The 19,360-nt window shown below is 35.6% G+C and overlaps 1 protein-coding gene across 4 annotated transcripts in view; it reads right to left on the reverse strand.

Annotated features, from left to right (window-relative positions):
- INTU (inturned planar cell polarity protein) overlaps positions 1–19,360 on the reverse strand; it is a 49,321-nt gene that overhangs the window by 13,587 nt on the left and 16,374 nt on the right. For all 4 annotated transcript variants that reach the window (XM_080588852.1, XM_080588851.1, XM_080588853.1 and 1 more), the window contains exons 3-8: positions 16,372–16,457; positions 10,802–11,005; positions 6,057–6,175; positions 5,116–5,205; positions 4,458–4,535; positions 3,162–3,351 (exon numbers count right to left, since the gene is read on the reverse strand). In XM_080588852.1, the coding sequence (XP_080444978.1) occupies positions 3,162–3,351; positions 4,458–4,535; positions 5,116–5,205; positions 6,057–6,175; positions 10,802–11,005; positions 16,372–16,457 (767 nt within the window). The remainder of the gene's footprint in view (positions 1–3,161; positions 3,352–4,457; positions 4,536–5,115; positions 5,206–6,056; positions 6,176–10,801; positions 11,006–16,371; positions 16,458–19,360) is intronic.

Consider the following 19,360-nt stretch of genomic DNA (forward strand, 5'->3'; position numbering starts at 1 on the left):
GCAAAGTTTCTTTCCTGTTACTCATTAAATAAGTTTAGGTAACAGCTTCTGGTCAGCTCAGATCACAATCATTGTCTAATAATTAGTATTATCCTTAACTTTGTTACCCACAAGCATACAAATATTTTGGATCTTTCCATGGAAGAAAACTCCCAGCTTAAAATTTTCCAACTGTTTCATCTGCATTAAATCACGGCAAATAGTTACTACAGAAAACAACAAACTCTACAAGGACGGCACTAACATACCCTTAACATCTTTCCAGCTTCATTTTTTTTGTGCTGTGAAATTTAGTAAAAACATATGCTGACATAAATATGATATGCAAACAACTCTTCACATGATATGGAAAATAACTTCCTAACTGAAGGGTTGAAAATACTTAAAAATCATGAAGGTAAAAATGATTCCTTAGATTCACTAATATTCACTGAAGGATGGAAAATGAAAATGCAGTGAGTCTTTCTTTCATCCACTTTAAGCCCTGAAGTGAAATCTGAAAATCTAAGGGGTCCACCTTGCCTTACTACAATATCTGAGACTTCTGGAATAAAGGATAATATATAAAATATTAACAAATTGTCATTACAGTATGTGCATTGTATGGAAAGTAACCTTCTCAACAGGAACCTGACTAGATATTAGAGTTTTATATGTTAATATGACTGCTTTAAATAGAAAAGAGGAAAATTTTGAAATGTGTGTCTCATTGAAGACCAACAGATTTTAGCTACTTAGCCACGTGTTTAGTTCCTTGAATGAGGCTGCATTTCATTAAATACCTACAGTATTGACATGCCTGTTTGAGATGGTCCCTTCATTTCAGGCTGTCTTCATAGTTAGAGTCCTGAGGCATGATTCATCTAATACTAATGCAAAAAGCTGGAGTAGAACAGGTGAATTGCTGGATTTTCCCCATTCAGTAGTAGGAAGAGATCAGGATTAGCACCTCAACTGTAGTCGTTTATATCATAGGCTGAAGAGAAGGTGAGATGATTGCTACCCCAAGTCACACTATTGAAATAAAAAGTAGGTGCAAGGAATATCCAAATGTTTAAACTGATTCTAAGAAACCCCACGAACAGTTAAGAAATGTCACATTAGGAACAACAGAAGAGGAACCGTACTGAAGCTACACATGATGTAGGTACAATCCTCAATTTCTTAAGAGCTAGTACACATTAAATAGGTTTGAATACTAGAAAGTATCACAGCAGTCACTCGTAATGTTAACAAAATAGTGATGTGAGAAGTTATAAGCTGCACTTTAGCAGTAGCATACTGCAAAGAACATCTACAGGCCTGCTTCCTGAGGTACAGTTGAAGTATGTGAGTCTCACTTCCCCTGTAACCAACTTACCCCGTAAAAGGGACAGCACTGAGATTCATTCATACACTGACCACGTGGTTCAACAAGATGACTGTTTTGGGATTCTATTATCAGCTATTTTTTAATAATACATGTTTCTATTTTTGACTGGGGAAACACTAAACAGAACAGTTCTCAAACAGGATATGACAAACATAAAAGCAATCATTTCACGACCTGCATGTTTTGAAGTGCAGATTAACTTCTGTACTTCCAGTATTAACTGAAAATAAAGCAGTCAACTGCACCTAATGAGACCTTGTTACCTACAGCTGAACCTACTATCAGATCAAAATATGTTCTAGCAATGTGTTCCATGGAAAACATAACCCTTATTTAGTGATACTAACTCACTTTGTAACAAACTGTAGCATGGGAACAGGGAAAAAAAAAAAGGAAACTGGAAGCCCTTGAAAGGAGGTACCAGAAATCTTTTTGTTTGTTTCTAAACAAACGCATACACCATTACTGTTAATAAAACACTTGACACTAGAATTAACAAAAAATATCCACGGGGTTTAGAAAAAAAAACAATGACAGACAATGAAAAATGATCTGGATACAAAACAGGAAAAAAATATACAAAGAAAAAAATTCAAAGGAATTTTCTGTACGTAAGCCACAATTTTCACCTTTTGTCCCTAAATGTAATTTCACATAAGCTTTCCCCTACATTTTCTGACGATTGCATCCTGTACCCTTTGCATTACTTAATACATTGATTAAAAATCGTATAGTAAGTTTGTCTGCCAACTAGCGTACAACACAGCTACGACTTGCTTATCTGTGCTGAAATCTGCCACCCAGGAAGACAAAGTTTTTCTAGTTACAACCCCTCTTGCAAACTTTGCATTTTGTACATTTCAAAGGGAATTCCATTTTCCTTTCACTAAATTCAAATGAATATGTAATTCAAAATAACACCATACATTTCTGATTAAATATGCGTTGGACTTAAAACTCCACTGCTGAAACTTCCTTAGGATTGTTTTCTCTAATACCAAAATTGTTATAATCTTTTCAGATTGGAGCGATACCACCTGTATGCAGACCTTTGGTCTAACAAAGTTAATTGTAGAGTTCATATGAAAAATCACTTCAGAGAAGACTTGGCAGAGATTGTGGATCGCATCTATAAAATCGGTTATTTTTGTTTAAAAATACGTCTTCACTAACTATTATCCATGATCCCCCATTTTAACTCAAAGTTATTTCATGCAAACGAGGCCTGAGACTGTATATACTGCTTGCTGTGATCTAGCTTTCCTCTTACTACTACTAAATGCACAACTATTTCTAATAGAAAAGTAATCAGATTATATGGTTTCAAACAAATAACGTGTAGATACTTATTTTGATTCTGCAACAGCCTTGGCAACTCTCCTAAACCAAAAAATTACACATGGGCTTCCAGAGTAATATTTTCTACCTGTAAAAATACTTGGTCAAAATTAAGCATAAAGCTACATACCATGACTTGCTTTCCCTACTGCGTATGCTAGTAGTTAGAAATGTATTTTTTTCATGTAACCTTAATTCCTTTATCATCGTGTTCTCTTCCAAGAGAACTCAGAAATCACCAAACTACACCCACAATAGCATTCTGTTTCCTATGGAATTGACCGCATAGTTCTAAACTTAAATAAAGGATCCTATAGGAAAAATGGTGGCTTTGGATGGGTAAAGCACATTTAAATTACACAATGACACCAAACGATATATGCAAGACCTGAGTCAATTTTCTGGCCTCTCATATACAAGTTTTTCTGAAGAGATCTGAAAACAACATTACCTTGATCTCCTGAGGCAATGTCAGCCAGCGCAAGCCTGGGAGATTGTCTAAGAATAAGGCACTGAAGGTATCATAGTGTTGAGCACTAGAGCTGGTGTTTGAGTTGAGTCTTGCAGGCTGAAGTGCTCGCTGGAAGAAGAGGTTGAAAAAATGATCCAGACGAGAAACATTTTCCACCTGGCAAAAAGCACTGAACAAACATGAACTCCAAGTTAGAATATCATCAAGAAACGTGTAGCTTGTTTATATAACCCTCTATTCTATATAAGTCTCTTTACAGCATGATAACACATTTGAATTTTTTAACACTCACTTTAAACAAACACCAGGCTAATAGGCAGACAGTACATACATACAAAGATGACACTGCCTGTGTAGCTGAAAGCACTATAGTGTTATAGTGGATATCTGGAGCAACATAAGATGAAGCAATGATCAGATTCATCCCTTCAGAAATTCAGATCGTTCCTTGTCTTTATTTTAATAATTTAATAAATTATTTTGGTGGGTTAGACATCACTGTTTAGTATGACTTTCCTTCAGAAGATTAAAAAAAAAATCTACATTTCTAAATAGTCTGCTATACTTAACATAAAAATGAATTACTTTACCCTTCATATTCAAAGCTAAACTTTTTCTGAGATGCATTTAAATAGCTGCAAGTATAACAAGGGTAAGTTGCTTCTTGTGAAGTGACATTAAAAATGCTGTAAGAAAAAGATATGGCTTGACATTACATGTGATTGCTCTATCTAGAACATTTTTCTGTGTTGAAAAGCACAAAAGTAATATAAATGCTAGGATTTTCTCCATGGCATACATACTTAAACCCTGAATTGAATGCAAGCATATGAATAGCCTACCTCGGCAATTTTATTTAGGTTACAGTCAGACTGAAAATTTTCTGGGTGATTTCCAAATGCAGAGAGCTCTGCCAAATAAAGTTGAGAAGTCTGAAGTGTTTATTTTATTAAAAATATAACACTGATTCATATGTGTGTTTTACAGACAGTGCTTTAACACATTTGCAGAGTGCTGTTGACATCTAGAATGACATTGGTTATGTGAATGATTTAACCTAATCAAGGACCAAATTTTCTGAAATAACAAAGACTTTTTAAAAAGAGTCTTACTAGTGTTAAGACTGAAACAAAAAGTCAAGAAGAACAGAACCCTGGTCTTGTGCAAAGGTGAAAGAACATGCGAAGAAAATCCACAAATATAAAAAATGAATGCTTTTTCAGTGAGCATCAATTAAAAACTAGTGACTGAAAAAATAATTTTGAAATAACTCACCCGTCTAAAGAGCTGTACATAAATTTTAAGGTCCTGACAACATTTTCCAACATGATCCTTAACTGGGTAAGTGGCACACTAATAAATAAATGAATAAATAAATAAATCAAACATACATCTATGTTTATAACATCTTTAACTACCGTCAATACACATAGGCATCTTCTGAAGAGAGATGCATTCGTAACTAGTGATATATTGCAAACAAAATATACTTCATTGTACTGTACAAGAAATTTCCTTTGAGTGATTTGCCCATGACCACACAGACATAGTAGTAAAGCTGGAAAAAAAAATCTGTACTTCTTGCCTCCTAGAACACATAAATACATAATACTACTGCTGTTATTCAGTAGTCTCTAATTAGGACATGACTTCACCAAACACTGAAAATTACTGTTTTACAGCTTATACATATTTCTGAGATTTTATGAGAACTCACTCCCTTCATAAGGAGTGAAAAAGAAATTGTAACAAGGGGTATACAAAAGATGTGTACAAAGTCGATCCAAAAAGCGGGATAGCAGCTATAAAATCTATGTATAGTAAGAAGAGTACATTGTAAAACCTCCATTTCTTGCTTTTTAATAGGAGAACACTACAATTTGAGGACTATACTTGAGAAAAATAGGAAAAAAGTATTATATTTGGAACTTACTTTTCTTCAGGAAGGCCAATTACAAGCAACTTGTCACATTCTTTCCAGTAAACAACTTGAACCAGTTTTCCACATAAGAAAAGGGAGGAACTAGAAAAATTAAGCCAGGAGTATTTCCATTAACACTATGCAGTTATAAAAGATCACCATTAAAGTTGGAATGATTTATATGTATTTTATATATAGTCTTACACTCATGCAAAATAACATGCAAGCAATTTGGCTAGGTAATTACATTAATTATTAGAGAACTCAAAGACCCTTTTATTTCCCTTCCAAGTAAAAGGTCACACCAGCACTAATACACACACGCTGATCGTAATTTACTCTTCTGACAGAAAAAGCTTCATAGAAGAGCTGGGGATTTTCTATTATATTTCTTGAAAAGATGAGACAGTCCATAGAGACCGGCAGAGGTGCTTTCGTATTTTGAGAATTCATCTATAAATGGGGAATGGAGAACCTTAATAGGAAATGTGATTCTAAGTCATCATGGATTTCTGTGCTGTCTTTCTGATGATACCACACGTACAGATCATCCACAAATTGACTGACTTGTTTTTTCAGATGTTTGAAAATCTTGACATGTCAAAAATGCTTCTATAGGAGAGAATTCCTCGTAATAATGCACAAGCATTTAAAAGTGGTAAACACACCTCAGTGCTAATTAAAGTGACACTGCAGTTTAATACTGCTACATGCGAATGATCAGCAGCTTAGTAGCTGCTATTAAGAGTCAATCTGCATTGTAGTGATCACTAAATTAGTAACATGCTTTTATTAAATAGAAATTTTTAAGCACAGTTAAAGCACTGTGCTAGTGTTTTAAACTTCTCAGCCAAAATAGCAAGATATCAGCAAATGACCCATGCACATTCTTCTGTACGCATACATATAAAATATTAGAAGTAGTAATATATAAAATTTCAAAATACTTTTACCTGATAATCTGGGTACCAGTAACACTTTCCAGTATGTCAGAGAGCGTGAGAAATATTCCCCTCACATTTTTGAGTTTTTGGGATGCTTCCGATATGGGGTACTGATAAAGAATTTCTTGCTGTGAATGAAATTAACTGCTAGTTAAGCAAAGCAAAGACAAATAAACAAAACAAAAAACAAGCTGACTTTTTCTTTTACTGGTATCAAATTTTTTTGAACATTTTTGAACATTTGTTTTGGTATCAAAACAAGCAGCGGTCTGAATGGGCATACTGGAAAGGTCTAAAACACGAATGTTTACAACAATTTAACTTCTGCTTTATAGAAAGGTAGGACTTATTTTGAATCACTATTATATGGAGAAATATAAAATGACAAACAGTATGGCCACTGAATTGTACAGTTTCAAATACATTGTTAACAAATCAGATTCCAAGAGATTGCTAACATTTGTATAGCTCTTTCAGTATTTAAATTGTGATTTAAGAGCCCATCAAGAGGACAGCTCTTGAAAACCAACATGTAAGAATGAGAACTCTCATCTCTTGCTGTATCCCTACCTAATCACCCTACATCTACAGCAAAAAAATAAAACTGAGGTATACATTCGAACAACGTATACACCATTAACAATTCTATCATGAAAACACAACCTATTTACCATCATATGCTTAAAAAGGTCAACCTTAAACTGAAGATCAATAAAGACAAATATTTATAACAGTTATTTATTTTTTATTAGTTTTTTATTAATTATATAATTATATATAATTTTATTAATCAGTTCTTTAATATAATGCTATTGTATTAAAATAATTTTAAGTATGCTCCAAATTTTTATACTAATTATTTCAGGAACTGTAACGATAAAGTAGTAATAAGTAAACTACTTTTGCTTTCTACTAAATCACGATGGTCAGAAATAATCTGTATAATACTAAGCCTATCCAATGCAAAGGGGACACTAAATTATCTTTCTACACAAGCAAAAGAAACACTGATATGAATAACTTTGCTATTTTATTGCTCAGTGCCAATATCCGTTAGCAAATTTTCCTTCATCAAGATTAAAAGTATATAAAGTTTCATTGTAGAAGGACCTGGCAAACTCTTCATTCTTATCCAATTTAATTAGCTCTATTTTCAAATACTCATTAGTAATACAGATTTTTTTTCTTAAATCAATCCCTCAGCAGGAGAAAAAAAATGCCATTTTCTAATTACAGCATTACAAGGGGCTAGAAAGAGAACATTCTGTCTTTTCCACTCCTTACTATGAACTGGGGCCTTTATACAAAATTCATTTGAGAATTCTCCGAACACTTTCCCAGGGAAAGAAAAGACAACTGTAACAAAAGGTCTTAGATGCATCATACACATACACAGTAATGAATTGTTAGCAAGGTTCAGCACATACTACCATACAAGATCATCTGTCTTCACAGTAAGATGAAGAGTACCATTTTATCCAAAAGTTTAGAAGCAGGTTTTTTTTTTTTTTTTTTTTTTTTTTTTTAATGTGAACCCTCCCCCAAACCAAACACCCAAAACCTGGACAGAGTATCTAAACTGAAGGCTTAGCCTTTAACTTATCAGCTGCTCTTTTATTTATTTCTATTTTATTTATTTCTCAAATTCAGCCTAAATTACTTTTTTTTTTCCACTCTGCAGTCTTGACAACAAACAAAATGGATAAAAGGAATTGTGTCATAATGATGCTGACCAGATAACCAGTGACCTCACTGACAACAGATGCTTTAAATTGGACCTTATATGACAGTAAAAAATAAATAACATTAAAAGAACACTACAAATTCTTGAAGATTTATTTAGAAATAATAAAAATGGAGTGAAATGCTACAGGAAGCCCAAGTGTCTGTAAGAATCAAGATATCTTAACAGCCTGCCCAGTAATACCTACTTTGCATGTATAGTAACCACGTGCTACCAGTAAAACTGTCATGTAGAAGGAATACAAAGGCTATTTCTTTTAAAACATGATATCATCAAAAACAGTTCAAACGCATACAGATGTTATAACATCTGCTGGTGCAAATAACGTATGTTGGTACAAATAAAGTATGCTATAATCGTAACACCTACCTGGAATTAAAGCATAAAAGACAAGATCAAACTTTCTCACCACACACGCACACATCCTAAATACTTTCCTTTGTGACTGTCAGATTGAGCTTGCAAGTCTTAGAGATCACTAATTTGATCTTTGGGTGCCAAAGGCTCACAAGTGGAAGAATTAGTAACTAGCCCTAGTTGCCATTGTTTGCAAGGATGTGATCTGCATACAATGCTTCCTTTGGATATGGGTAAAGAAATTTAGTAAAGGACCATAATGTTTTTCTATTGTGCAAGATGGCGTGGGTGTATAATAATTCACTGCTAATTTGAAATACTGTAAACTAAGTCTGGAAAAGTAAATCTACAGGATAAATGTCACTTACTGCTTACCAAATGAATCTAAAGACAAATGCCTTGAAGAAGCCAGCAGTCTTTTGTTAATGTATGTTTTAAAGAGCTCAATTACACCAGCAAAGCATATCTGCACATTAGAGACTATCTGGGGCTGCATAACCACCAATACTTATCAGGAAACAATTCTTCCATGGTGTGAAGGGAGAAAAAGTGCAATCCAATCCAATCCCTCTTTTACCTCAGCTCAACATTCTGACTTAATCCTGTTTCGTGGGAGAAAGTAGAGAAAGAATGGGGCAAGAAAGCACTGTTCCATTTACTCTGAAGTGCAGGTGTTACCATTAGGCATTTGCATATCTATTTACCTTGCAACAGGGGAGACAGAGACCCTGATTTCTTTATTTTTTAATATTTCATAAAATTCATCTGAAAACCAGTGTTTTCTTGGTCACTAAAGTCTACAACAATTGCCCATAGCTGTTCCATACATGTAACGTAAGAGTCATGGACTACGAAATTAGAATTGAAGATAAAAGAATTATTTGTAACATGCAAGTCAATTTTGATAAAGCATCTTAAATTTATTTAATTCACAGCTAAATGAGCTTTTTTGTTAATTTTTATTATAGGGAAATACCAAAGCAGAAAAATACCATGGCATTGTATGTTTTAATGGAAGCAGTCTCAGGGTGTGTGTGTGGGGAAATCACAGAAGGAAGGTTCTATAAAATTTGCAAGAGATTGATATAAATTAATTTCTACTGAAGGTACCTCCTATGAAAACCTGTAGTATCTTACACAAGATTGGAAAGAACTGCAAACCAAAGCTTACAGTGCCAGTATGTAGCTGCAATACATAATGAAGCATACGTTACCTTAAAAATATTAGAGTTAAAAAGAACATGATTTATATTACAAAGTTGAGTACTCCAGAGTTACGAAGTACTGGATTTATGGTTGCCTATTAAGCCTTATTTATACACACTCATCTGTCCATCATCTTCTGCTCTACACAAGACTGGCATCTTTCAGAAAAAAATAATACAGACAATATCATGCTGCATATATACAAAATGGCTCAATTAAACTTGCACAAGTAGCCATAAATCTGTCATTTCCTAACTTTCACACAACTGACTCTGCAAACTATACAACATTTTTAATGGTATCGTAGTATCATGCAATTTTCTAGCCCTCCCTAGCCCTGTCTCTAGAAAGTAAACTCCATTATGTGTAACTGCAACACACTTTCTCTATTGTAGATCAAAGCAATGCAGACTTCTATCAGTTGAAAAATGGTATTAAAAAGATAAAGACATCCCAGAGAAGGGATGGAGCACTGCCTGGGTCTGACTAGTTAGGGGAGGGAAACAAAACTGCCTGTCTTCTGCTCCCCACTCTGTCACTGTCCCACCAGTCCCCAGAGACTGGAAAAAGATCTGCTTCATCTGATACCTCCACAGCACAGATAATGTAAGTCACTGGGGCCTATATTAAATCTGAGGAGAATCTACAGATGGGCACAAGAGTCTTTTTCCAATGTCTGTTTCTGAAGCGTCCACTTTGGCCATTTGTCATTTTCAGGTCAGGCGAGAGGCCAAGCTCAGCCCTCCTCACTGTTCTGTATCTGCCCTGCATTCCGACTAGAGCCTTTGTAGCTATGGCTACACCAGGAACAACATCCACACAAACTTACAAAGGGTTATACATACACTGGCACAAGTTTTCTGAGGAGCATGAAAGGAAAGAGAAGTGAAAGGGAACATTACGGGACAAAGAAAGAGTACTTGGGCAGCTCAAAAAATGTTGCCCATGCAAGAATCAACACTTGGCTGCAAGCAGCAGACATGCAAGCAAGAGTCTTCTAAGAAAAGGCACATTAGCATTTCAAAACAGGAGGCACTAGACAGATTATGTATGGAGACTGCCAACTGCTCCTGCTGGGGAAAAGCTTTTTTTGATTAGGAGGATTTCATACTTCAAGTTTGAGGGGTGCATTGAAACATCACAGTGAGCATTTGGGAGACAACAATGAACTTCTGAATTTGCCTCTGCTTTCTCTGTTAACACCTGGTCTGTTCTTTCTATCAAGACATTCAGTAGTGCTGAAGCGATTTCAAGCGTAATTAGGATTTGCCAGCAGTGATGCTGTCCCCCTGGAATTTCAGGCCTTGTTTTTGTCAAAAAAAAGGTATCTGGCAGACTATTCAAAATGATTAGCAGGATTAAATTTTTTTTAATACCAATAGACATAACATTTGCTGTTGTCCGTTTTTATCCTTCACCTTATCAGTTTTCTTAGTTTGCTACATACCTCATCCTTAGATGTTTCCGAGTCCAGTTTCAGCGAGAGGAACATAACAATATGAGGCACATCTCGTGTCACCTGTTGAAGGTCCGCGCTGTCTTCCCCCCACAAAAGCCGAACCAGGTTGTTCATACTTGACTGTGCCTGCTTATTCCTTTGCTGAGATGTTCCTTCAGGCTCAAATATTGATGTTTCGAATGTGAGTTTTACCTATGAAGATAATTAATCAGTGTGAAAATGATGCTGTACTTACAATTACATTCTAATATCAGATGAAAGAGATGTAGTTTTAGCCATTTAAGAGATGTTTTCATGGCTTTTTTAAAGGCAGACTTCTCTGGCACAGTGGTAAGTTTTTGTAAGCATACATTCAAGATAAAAGCATTCAAAAATTGCTGCTGTCTGAGGAAAAACAATTATACACGCAGTGTTACATAACCATTTATTATTAACAACAAAGCTAGCTATTACATGCTCTCTGAAAGATGCGAGTAAGCATGTGGTTTGGGGTGTTTTCATACTCAAATTTTACGGTTTTGAGAATGGAAAAATATACTTACTGCTCTGGGTTAGTTTGAACACAAAACCTATTATCACCATCTTTAAGCATACACAATATTTGACTTCTTTCAAAAATATCAGCCCTTCCATAAATATATATCAAGGCTCCTTCACAACCATTGCTTTGCTGTTATGAGCACACTGACAGATACAACTGCACAGGAAAATCCATTTATATTGGACAGCAAAAACCAAGTAGGCCCACTCTCAGTTCCTCATTTCATGTGTTTTTATCCACAATGGTTTGTCTGCTTTAAAGTATCCTTAAAAAGCGTGTGGACTGGGAAGTTCTCAGCATCATGCGTCACACCAAATCCTGCTCGTCTTTGAAGCCAGTGAATTTAGCCTAATGATTAGTGCAAAGGTTTCTTTGTTCCCCAGTTGCAATCAATCTGAAAAGCCTAAGCAAAGGCAATTTATACATTTAAATATAGATACTTTTATATTTTCATAATTGTGTGTATGTACACACTTTGAGAGGAGTGCCAGCACGGAACTGCGATGCTTTAAAACACCCACTGCCTGTCACTGGATCTGAGAGCAGTGCCATCATCAGCTCTTCAAGCTACAACATTTGTGTCACTGGCTGCCTTCTTCCCGTTCCAGTCTACTCCCTCCCAACACTACCCATTAATCTTTCCTCGCCTACTTTGGCTGCTATCAGCCTCCTCCTCTTTTCTATTCCTGTTCTTCGGAATGGCACTGCACTCCATCATGCTCTCCTGCCACGTGCTACCACTTTCTTTTCTGACTGCAACTCATCCCTCGCTCTCTCCTCATCATTTCAGTTTCAATTCATTACACTGCATATTAACGGGACTCAAGGAGTAGCAACATCCAGCTAAGCAGCAGTGGCTTTTTAAGACCCAGTAACTTGATCACTCACAGTTGTAGAGTTGCATGTTTCCTTCTGCAGCATTCTGTGACCCAGTTCTCTTTCTTCGTCACTCCATCTGCGTGTATTTCAGAGGATTTTGCTCATACCCTGTTTAACTTCTTGCAGATTTCCTCAAGGCTCAAGAGCTATTTCTCTTAACTTCTACTACATCTTGTCTGTGGAAACTTACAACACTTAGGCTACAGTTCCTACACTAATGATGCACAGATGTAATTCTTGCTGTAGTCTATCTTTTGGTCTCACAAACTAAAAAAATCTCAGTCTGTCTTGTCTTAGAGACATAACCATATGGCCCCCCAAGCAAAAGCTCAAACTGAATTGGGCCAAATAGAACCTCAACTCTCCTTCCTCCTGCAGGGCTCCATGCTGGCTCCCCCATCACTGTGTGCAATGTCGCACCACTCGGATGTGAAGACACTGGATTTGGAAGGTCTCTATTCCTAATGTGGCTTCCAGTTCCTTTCCAAGTCTACAGTCTAGCAGCCAGGAGCATGTCCTCTCCGCTCTCATTCAAGTTTTAATCTACTTTTCGTCCTCAAAGAACCTACTGTGAAAAAGATCATGTAGGCTAGAAAATGTTGTAACAGAATGACCAAGAGACTACATTTCTACATAGCCTAACACACTAGTTCTCTTTTTTTTTTTTGTAGAGAAGAAACCAATCTTCATCCTCAACAATGCAGAGGATCTGATTAAATACGTGACAATTGAAGAACTCTTCTGTGAATACTGACTATGAAATCTTTCACAGCTTTAATTCCAGTTCTCTTAAAGAAAACCAGGTCAATGCACAGCAGAAAACAGATAAGAAAATGAAACTGTTTCAAAATGGAGAATTGGAAAGGCACAGAAAATATTAATATTCCACTCTATAAAGCATGGGTATATTCTCAATACTTAGTTCTCAAAAGATTTAATCCAACTGCAGGAAGGAACTGATGAAGGTGACAATAACAAAAAAGTATGAGGTACGTAGATAGGGATTTGTCAGCTTAGGAAAGACAGGACAGAAGTAGAACATGACAGAGCTCTCCAAAATCGTACAATGATAGGAGGAATAAGGCATGGACAGCTAACTACTACTCGTAACACAGGAGCCTGGAGGTACTGAAAGCACTTTTTAGGTAGCAGTTTGAAAACCAACAGAAATGAACAGAACATATAACTCAGTTATGTAAATCACTGCTCTACGATGCTGTGGAAGTCAAGGGAATTTTACGCACTAGACTAAAATAAGCTACAAACCAGTAGGTGATCCAACAAGTCTCTATGCAGTCTGGTGGACTGCTGGAATCTGGAAAAATACGATGCAATGGTCACCCTACACTTGATTTTCTTCTTAACGCTCTTTGCTTAAACATTTGTCAGTGTAAGAAACAGAAAATATTGCTGTTGCCCCTTCGGTCTGACCCAGAAAGGCATGTTTTGTGTTTATCTGCAAGAAAGCTGTATACTCGAGAATATGGATTTTATTATAGGGAGAACTGGTGGCATTGCCTGCTTTTCAAGGATGCCTGCCATTTCCTGTTTAAGTCTCTGTTTTCCATGTGCTTATGATTTGCCAAACCATTACTCAAAATTTCAAGCTGAGATCTCTGATTCTGACTATTTGGCTCAGGCTGAATATTTTTAGAAAGTTTCAGGTAATACAGTTCTGCAACTTCCAAGTATCAGGTTAAAGATAAGTATATTCCTTAATGCACATCTTCTTCCTATTTGGTCTCCTCTCTCTTGTGCTAGGAAAACATCTCAAAGGTTCTGCTGCTTCCTAGCCTGGCCTTGAAGAATTGGTGGCTGGGCAGACAAGCGGTAACATCTCTGCTACCACTCACAGACAGCACAGAACGTCACTATAATCCTTACACAATAAAAACAGCAGCAATGACGTTGAAGAAGCACCTTTTTTGATCCTTAAATTACAAAAACAACTCTGTTGTTGTGAGGAATATTTAGTTTCTCTGAAATATACCAGCTTCTTTCGGAACTTGGACTACAAAGCTCACCAAAACTGTCAGATACATTAGGTTTTGGGATATTTATAAGTTACCTGATTGAAAGAGATCACTATGATTAAAAAAAAAAAAAAACAAAAAACAATCCCAGTGACTAAGGTAAATTGTCACCCATGTGTATTTTAGTAATTTCACCAGAAACCATTCTGCCATGCGAGGGGGGCAGGATTGATATAGCAGTTGACTGCTGTTGCTCAGTAAATACACTGAACTAGCCCAGAAGCAAGTTTGACTAAACTCAGGTAAGGAAAACAAAATCTGGAAAAAGTGACACAATAAGGAGAAAAGTTATACCACCTGCTGCAACTGAGAGAAGCCAGGTATGTAATTTTCTAAATTACTTCCAGTAATTTTTAACATTAAGCCCAAAGAACAGTGACACAGCTAATTATTTAGTTAACTTATAGCTATGTCAAAACTGCTTTAAAGTGCATCTTTTTTTAGATGTATCCAATGTACAATAAATGAGAAATTATTTTTTGCAGTGTATGATGAATGACAATACATTAACAATTTTGCTTGTGTAACAGCTGTCTTTACTAAATCTCAGAAATAACAACCCTCTGCTTCTTCAGCAGTATGAACGCAGTGCTCTACACCGCAAAAAAAACAGAACCATGTATTTAAATTCTCCATCGGTCTATTTCAGCAATCACTCTTCTGGCTTGACTGAAATTGCACAGTAAAAAAAAGGAATAATTGCACTTTAATAGAAGGTTTTGGAAAGCCAACATGACAAAGTTATACGTTTCAAGTAATCACTGTCTACTTGACAAATCTACTGACAACGTAAATGTTAATGTTGCATTAAATATAACTACTAAACAAAGGGTTGCATTGCATTTTAGCAACAAGTAACATGTATCCTCTAATCTAGCAAGGATACAATTAAGTTAACTATATCATCTCTGTTTTTCTTTAATCATTCTGTATTTAACAATACTTACACCAGCTCCATATTTGGTCAAAGACAGGCAAGACAAGGTTTGTCTGCCGTGGAGCTCTGCCAATACCTGACCACAACTCCAGTAGCTTAGGCAAGCTTCTTACTGTCGAGTATCTTGGAAAGCTTCCTAAACTGACATACTAGTACTCAATCTCACTGCAACTGCAGATGCAGTTCTACACGCACTTACAGCAGATTGTCAACAGAGGCATGTTTAACAAAACCTAAAATTCCCACTTCTTTTTATCTCGGGACAGAAAAACACTTTTATCATCATCATCTCATATATTACATCTGAAGAAAAATTACCAAGGGGTTATAGACCTACTGTAAGAAACACTAATTTTAACCTGTTCTCTCTCTTATCTAGTTACAGCTTTTACCTTGTCTTCCTGTTCACCAGGAACTAGATTTAAGCAGAGTAACTCAAAACCTCTTAATTTGATGCTACTAACATCCTAGGTAATTAACAATCTCCTGTTTTAATTCTTTAATAGCTAGTGAATACTTTATTACTTAATTATTATAGCTTCAAAATAACTTCATCTAGAAGACAAGATACATGCAGTAGGTCTTGTAGGAAAGGACAGTCATCTTTTTTTCTTGTTTAATATCCATTTCAATCACTATTCAATTTTGAACGTTCTCAAACACATTTAATCTCAAGGCTTTTAAATACTCATTTTTTTCTATTTAAATGTGAAAACTATCATTTTCTCCATTTAAATGCTCTTAGATATCTTTAATAGCATTGTCAATTTTAATTTTACTCTTGTGATTCTCTTATATTGATAAACAGTTTTAAGTATTTGCATAGCAATTACTAATATTTTAAGAACAGAGTAATAGACAAAAAATGCCATTCAGACATTTTTTGACACTTTGTCTATCCAAGGTAGATGAAAACAGCACTGTATACATTATCTATCCATTCAATACCACTACTACCCTCCATCTGACATTTATTTGAAAGCTAGACATCAATATCTTGCTTCATATACACTACTGCCAAATTGCACACCTCACTGATGTCAGCGAAAAATTAGAACTTCCCCATCTAAGAGCAAGACTGCCTAAGTTCTTTTTCCTAAGGAAAAAAGGCTATAAATAGTATTCATTTTTACGAAGGACATTTGCAATAAATGTTCAACTACTGTACCTGCATAGGACCTGGAATGCAAGACAAAACCCTTTCTATGTTTTCAGAATTCACATCAACATCATTTACAGCAACTAGAGCATCTCCTGGAGATAAAACAGACAAAAGCATAAATTAGAGGGTATTACACCACAGTACAAAGCCAAACAGAGTTTTGTTTTAAAAATGAATATGGCACCCAATTATAAATGACCCACTGCATGTAAGCCGATTGCATCTACTTGCAACATTTACTGTACTTAGAAACAAGTCTGTTAACTGAATGTTCCTAATTCCTAGCTGCCACACTTGGATCGTTTCACAAAAACAACTGGCACAGCCTTTTCCCTCTATCCAGGCTTCTGTCACTCCTGTTGACTCCCTCTTCCTCTGTGCAGTTGACAAGCTCCAGGCCATTACTTACAGAAGAGGTTTCAAGGGTTAGCTAAGAGAGGATCTCACCATCCCATAGCCCTTCTCTTCGAAGCATTCCTGGCATTTCCTACGCATCTAAGTAACTCAGCTCAGTTCCCTGAACTGGCAGAATGCTATTCACTCCCCTAGTACGTAATTTTTGTAACCCAGACGGTCTTACAAGCACTAGAGTTAGCAAAGGAGAAACAAAGACTGCAGAGGCAAGATACGATAGACTTTGGCTACCCTTATTTTGTGGTGGTGAGCAGTTAGTTTGGCTGATTGTCTTGTGAAATGTCATTTATCTTCTTGACTTTTTAATCACAGCTACCTCATTTCATGCCATAAATACAGATGGTTAACCACGGAGTGTGTACGGAAGAAAAGAGATCAATGAGAAAAAAAATTACAAAATATAAAGCTAAGAAAATCTCAAAGGATAAAAGTAGTTAGACCTGACAAAAGGAATAGAAAGTAAGAAGTAAAAAATAGAAGTTTTTTTTGGACATTCATCTACTTTCAAAGCAAACGGAAGCTCCAGTAAGAGAAGGAAACATTAAAGATATTTCATGTATGTATTTTCCATATCATGTATTTCCTCAGTTCACAGTATTATTATTATTTGTACCTACATTTATACCATTTATACTCAGTCCATTTAGTATAGGAATTCCAAAACATACTGAGCAGGCTAGAAGCTGCTATCATGACACCTATCCTTTTCTCAAGTGCCAGGACATGTGAAAAACTGTCAGAGTTAGCATTAATAATAGCATTCAGCTATACCTGCAATAGGCAAATCCTATTGGGAAGGACTTTTTTTTTTTCTTTTCTCCTATTTCAAGTAACAGTAACTCTCTCCCTAACCTCTGTGTTTATAGATGTACAACACAGTAACGTTTTTGCCTAGTGAATCTTCAACACAAGGACAACTCCAAGATAGGAAAATTTAAAGTTAAACAGCATTGAAGAGCAACTAGGGGAGCCCACGCCAGAACCCCAGGACTTGAAAGTTAGCAGTCAAGAGTGGAGCATTCAGGCTGCACTAATACAACAAGAAATTATAAACACAACTAAGTTCTTTGTTGAAGAGCAGCGCAGAACCATATATATTTAAGATCATCGCTTGCAAATACAAGAGAAAACATATGTACTAATCTGGAAATCTGAAGCACTGTTTAAAAAAAGTTGTTTGTATTCCGCTTGTTTCATTATGGAAATTATGAATTCTACTGCAAAGACAACAGTCTAAGCATCTAATCCTCTGTTCCAAAACAGCATTCAAACCAGCTGCGTACACTTAATGAACACGCATATACCTTAGCACTTAAGGAATATTTTTGTACCACATCTCACAGGGTGGAATATACAAATACACTTTGAAAGAAGAAGATCCATCAATATTTACATGTTATATACTCAAAATGGTTTTTATTCATTTGACACCTAATGGGTATATGTAAAACTTTCATTGGAACAGTAAATATTTATTCCATTCAATGTGTAAAAATGTGATCATATACGATAAATGGAATAGCCTTCCAGAAGACACAGCCAAGGCAATCCCATAAGGCTGTCTTCATTTTGCCAGAAAATGCTGTACCAGTATTACAGAACTGCAACTTAACATAGAACTACGAAAAGCTACATTTTTCAGTATGTCCTTCCAGAATTGGAGTGGGGATGTTTGCCTTTTCTTTTCACCAAACACAACAGAATTCAAAGAATAGAAACTTAACAGAATGAAAGACACCACTGGCACAATACGAAGTATGTAAATACTCAAACACAGAGCATCTTAAAGCAGAACATGACCACAAGATCTACCCAGTGCGATAATTAACGCCAGTGAAAGTTTATATATGCAAGTGTTCCTCTGTTAGTTTTGCTTCTACATTTTCACTGAGAAATGTTTACTCCCCTTTATCAGTGTGAAAAACTTCAAAGTGCAAGTGACTTAGGCTCTCAGATAAACCTATTAAAAAGACTGCATGAATATACAAAGTTTAACTTCACTCACATTTAAGCAATTCAGGTTAAATGAAATAAAAGGCTAAATGATATTCACAATTGTTTCAGTTGATCAAAAAAGAATCACATTTTTTAAAAAAACTTTATAGCTTGCAGAGTTAAGTCAAATTTTCCCAGACTAAAACATAACTGAATTTCAGATGTACAAAGACATTTCACTAGAGATAAAAAGGTTGTACAGATGGTACTGCAAACACATTGTCCCATCATTTCTGTGCTCTATTAACTTTGGAAAAAAATAAAAAATGACTTTTGTAAGTACAGAAATCAAAGTGAACTTTATCCTTTTTGCTGAAGTAGACATATACACTTACGTAGACAAGAAGCAGACATTTCCGTGAAACGTTATTTTCAAACTTGTTATACAAAAATGTAAAACTTTTTTTTTGTTTTAGCTTTTTCATTAACCATCGTATACAAAAATTATACTGTATAATAAAACGTTCTGTGAAATAGCACTTGACCTGCTCTTCTCTATAGAAAATATATATCCTTCTCTTAAAGGAATAAAGTTTTTGTTGTTGTTGAGTAATAAAGAATGAATAATCAAGTTTTTGCATTTTAT

Source organism: Anser brachyrhynchus (genome assembly GCF_964034855.1).
Source record: "Anser brachyrhynchus genome assembly, chromosome: 4".
In the NCBI taxonomy this organism is placed as follows: domain Eukaryota; kingdom Metazoa; phylum Chordata; class Aves; order Anseriformes; family Anatidae; genus Anser; species Anser brachyrhynchus.